Here is a 2533-nt window from a genome sequence, read left to right as displayed (position 1 = left end):
GGTCACTCCCTCCTCCTCCTCCTCCTCCTCCTCCTCCTCCTCCTCCTCCTCCTCCTCCTCCTCCTCCTCCTCCTCCTCCTCCTCCTCCTCCTCCTCCTCCTCCTCCTCCTCCTCCACCTCCTCCTCCTCCTCCTCCTCCACCTCCTCCTCCTCCTCCTCCGCCACGTCCACCCTGGCCGCGAGTCCCACCCTGGCCACACCCCCACCCCATTCAGCACCCCCCCACACTCCCGCCCCGCCACGCCTTCCTCACCGCACTGCGCTGGCGCGCTGGCTGCCAGAGTGACCTTGTGGGTGGAGCTTCCGCCATCAGCGAGACCCCTTCACGCATTGCTCAGGGTCAGCATTCTTCTGAGGACACGCACTTCCTGCTAGGCCTCTGTGAGCAGCTCCGCGGAGCCCAGCAGAGCCGAGCCCAGAGCCCAGAGCCCAGAGCCCGAGTCCTTCCAAACGATTCACCATGTTCGATGAGCAGTTGTTGCTTCTCCGCGCGCTTCTGGTGCGACAACGCGCCCTGATCATGGAGAACAACCAGCTCATGCAACAGCTGGGGTGGCTGGTGTGTGAGCGGGCCACTCTGCTGCGCCAGGTACGTCTGCCTAACTATCCGGTGCCGTTCCCCTCAAAGTTTGATGGCGAGAACTCCCGGCTCCCCGAATTTCTGGTGCAAACGATGTCTTACATGATTGTGCATGACGATTTCTTCTGCAACGACGCCATGAAAGTGGCGTTCATGATCAGCCTCCTCACCGGGGAAGCCGAGGAGTGGGTGGTGCCGTACATCGAGATGGATAACCCAGTCATCAGTGATTATCGGGCCTTTGTTGAAGAGATGAAGCAGTGTTTTGGCTGGTATGACAACGAAGATGATGATGACTTTTAAGAGGCTGATTACTAGGCCCTTTGCCCCCTTAGGCCTAGAGGGGGATGGCCCTGCATGGCACCTCCTCCCCACCCTCACCTGCTGTACTCCTAGTGCCTCCGCGCTCCCTTTTGCATTGCCATCTTTTTCCCTGCCAGTCACTTGGCTCCTTTGTCCCTTCTAGTGCTTGTCTTTGTTCCAGTTACCTGCTGTAAGTGCTGGAGTTGGGCCTGGGCCTTCCTCTGAAGCTCACAGTGTTCAATTTTAACCAGTCCAGGTACTCTTCTCCCCTAATCTGAACTGTGTTTTGAGCTCCAGCCATTGTCCAGGACTCTGTTAGAACTGGTCAGACCAGCTGCATTCCTGCTGCTGGCTTCCACTGGATCGCCATCCGACATCTGCCCGGAAATGTCTCCTGTCACCTCACGGCCACCACCCATCTCATCTCATCTGCAGCCATCCACAGGATAAGGACCAAGAAGAAGATGATCGAGTTGGCCACACCTATTCAGACTTTGATTTGGACAGCTCACCAACCCTTGAAGGGGCCAGTCTTAACAGCCTGGTTAGTTCTGTACCTACACCCAGGTTCCTCCTCTACCCTGCCAGATTGCTGCAGGAGCCTGATGTGCCTGCTTGACAGTTGAAATGTTGACATTTCTTTTTCTCCTATGCATCAGTTTTGCGCAGCTGTCATTTTTCTTACAGAATTGCAGCAGTCTCGTATGTGGACTTGTGGACAAGTAGTACTAAAATAAAAACAAGCAAACAGGCATTTAGCCCAGATCCTCTCTAGTACCTGGAAAAAGCAATGGCATTCTTTTCAATAAATATCAAGCACTGCAAAATAGAAAGAAAATTGTCTTTTCATGGTTGTGCTGTCATTCGCTTTTGACACTCTCATCTCCATGATTTCATTGAGATCAGGAAACTTGGTTCAATTCTAGTATTCTCACTTTGATTTCTAGGTTCCAGAAGACAGGTACCACAGGGTTTTAAAAGCTTTGGTGAAGGACTATTGTCTGGAGCCTCCAAGGGGGCATATCATCTCATATTAGGTCACTTTGAAGAATGAAAGGGGCATTTTTAATAATTAGGCATGTTCCTGGGCATAGTAAAGTTTCCTTACACAGCAGGACAGATCTATCTATTGTCCTTGTTACCTGTGGGTGGCTGTTGAGTAAACTGTAAGGTGCTTAAGCTAATGTTAAATCTTACAACTTGGTCAGTGGGCCTGTAGTCAGTATAGCCTACACTCACATTTCGTCCTCCTTGTCCAGAGGTCCTTACAGTTTCCATTTTACATTTGCCTCAGATTCCTGCCTATAAAAATTAGCAAGATGCTTAAATGCATCCTGAATTAGACCCTGGGCTGGAGTTAGGGTTGACATCTCTCTGGGCACAGAGGGTTCGGAGGCAATGAAGGAGTGGGCAGGGTGGGCTCTGAGAATAAAGTGCACAGCTTTGTAAGTCCATTATACCAGGTTACCTCACTGAAATGAACTTGGCACAGGGGCTATACATGGCAACCAGGAAATATCTGGGGAATCTAAGGTTTCCTGTATCTGCCTGAATATCCTCTTTTTACTGTTCTGAAAGTCAATCCAGTCTTAGAACTTTTAATTATTTTAAATAATACATTACTGCTTAACATGGTTTGGAGGATGAAAT

General features: G+C 50.7%; 1 protein-coding gene across 1 annotated transcript; it reads left to right on the top strand.

The window, feature by feature from the left end:
* Window positions 1-269: 269 nt before the first annotated feature.
* Window positions 270-1721, top strand: Ldoc1 (LDOC1 regulator of NFKB signaling). Its single transcript, XM_015987416.3, has one exon. It carries the CDS (start codon window positions 461-463, stop codon window positions 881-883), a length of 423 nt encoding a protein of 140 aa, XP_015842902.1. The 5' UTR covers window positions 270-460; the 3' UTR covers window positions 884-1721.
* Window positions 1722-2533: the final 812 nt, after the last annotated feature.

The sequence above is a fragment of the Peromyscus maniculatus genome, chromosome X (genome assembly GCF_049852395.1).
Source record: "Peromyscus maniculatus bairdii isolate BWxNUB_F1_BW_parent chromosome X, HU_Pman_BW_mat_3.1, whole genome shotgun sequence".
Taxonomy (NCBI): Eukaryota; Metazoa; Chordata; class Mammalia; order Rodentia; family Cricetidae; genus Peromyscus; species Peromyscus maniculatus.
The sequence above is the reverse complement of the archived record's forward strand: the minus strand, read 5'-3'. Positions and strand labels throughout refer to the sequence as shown.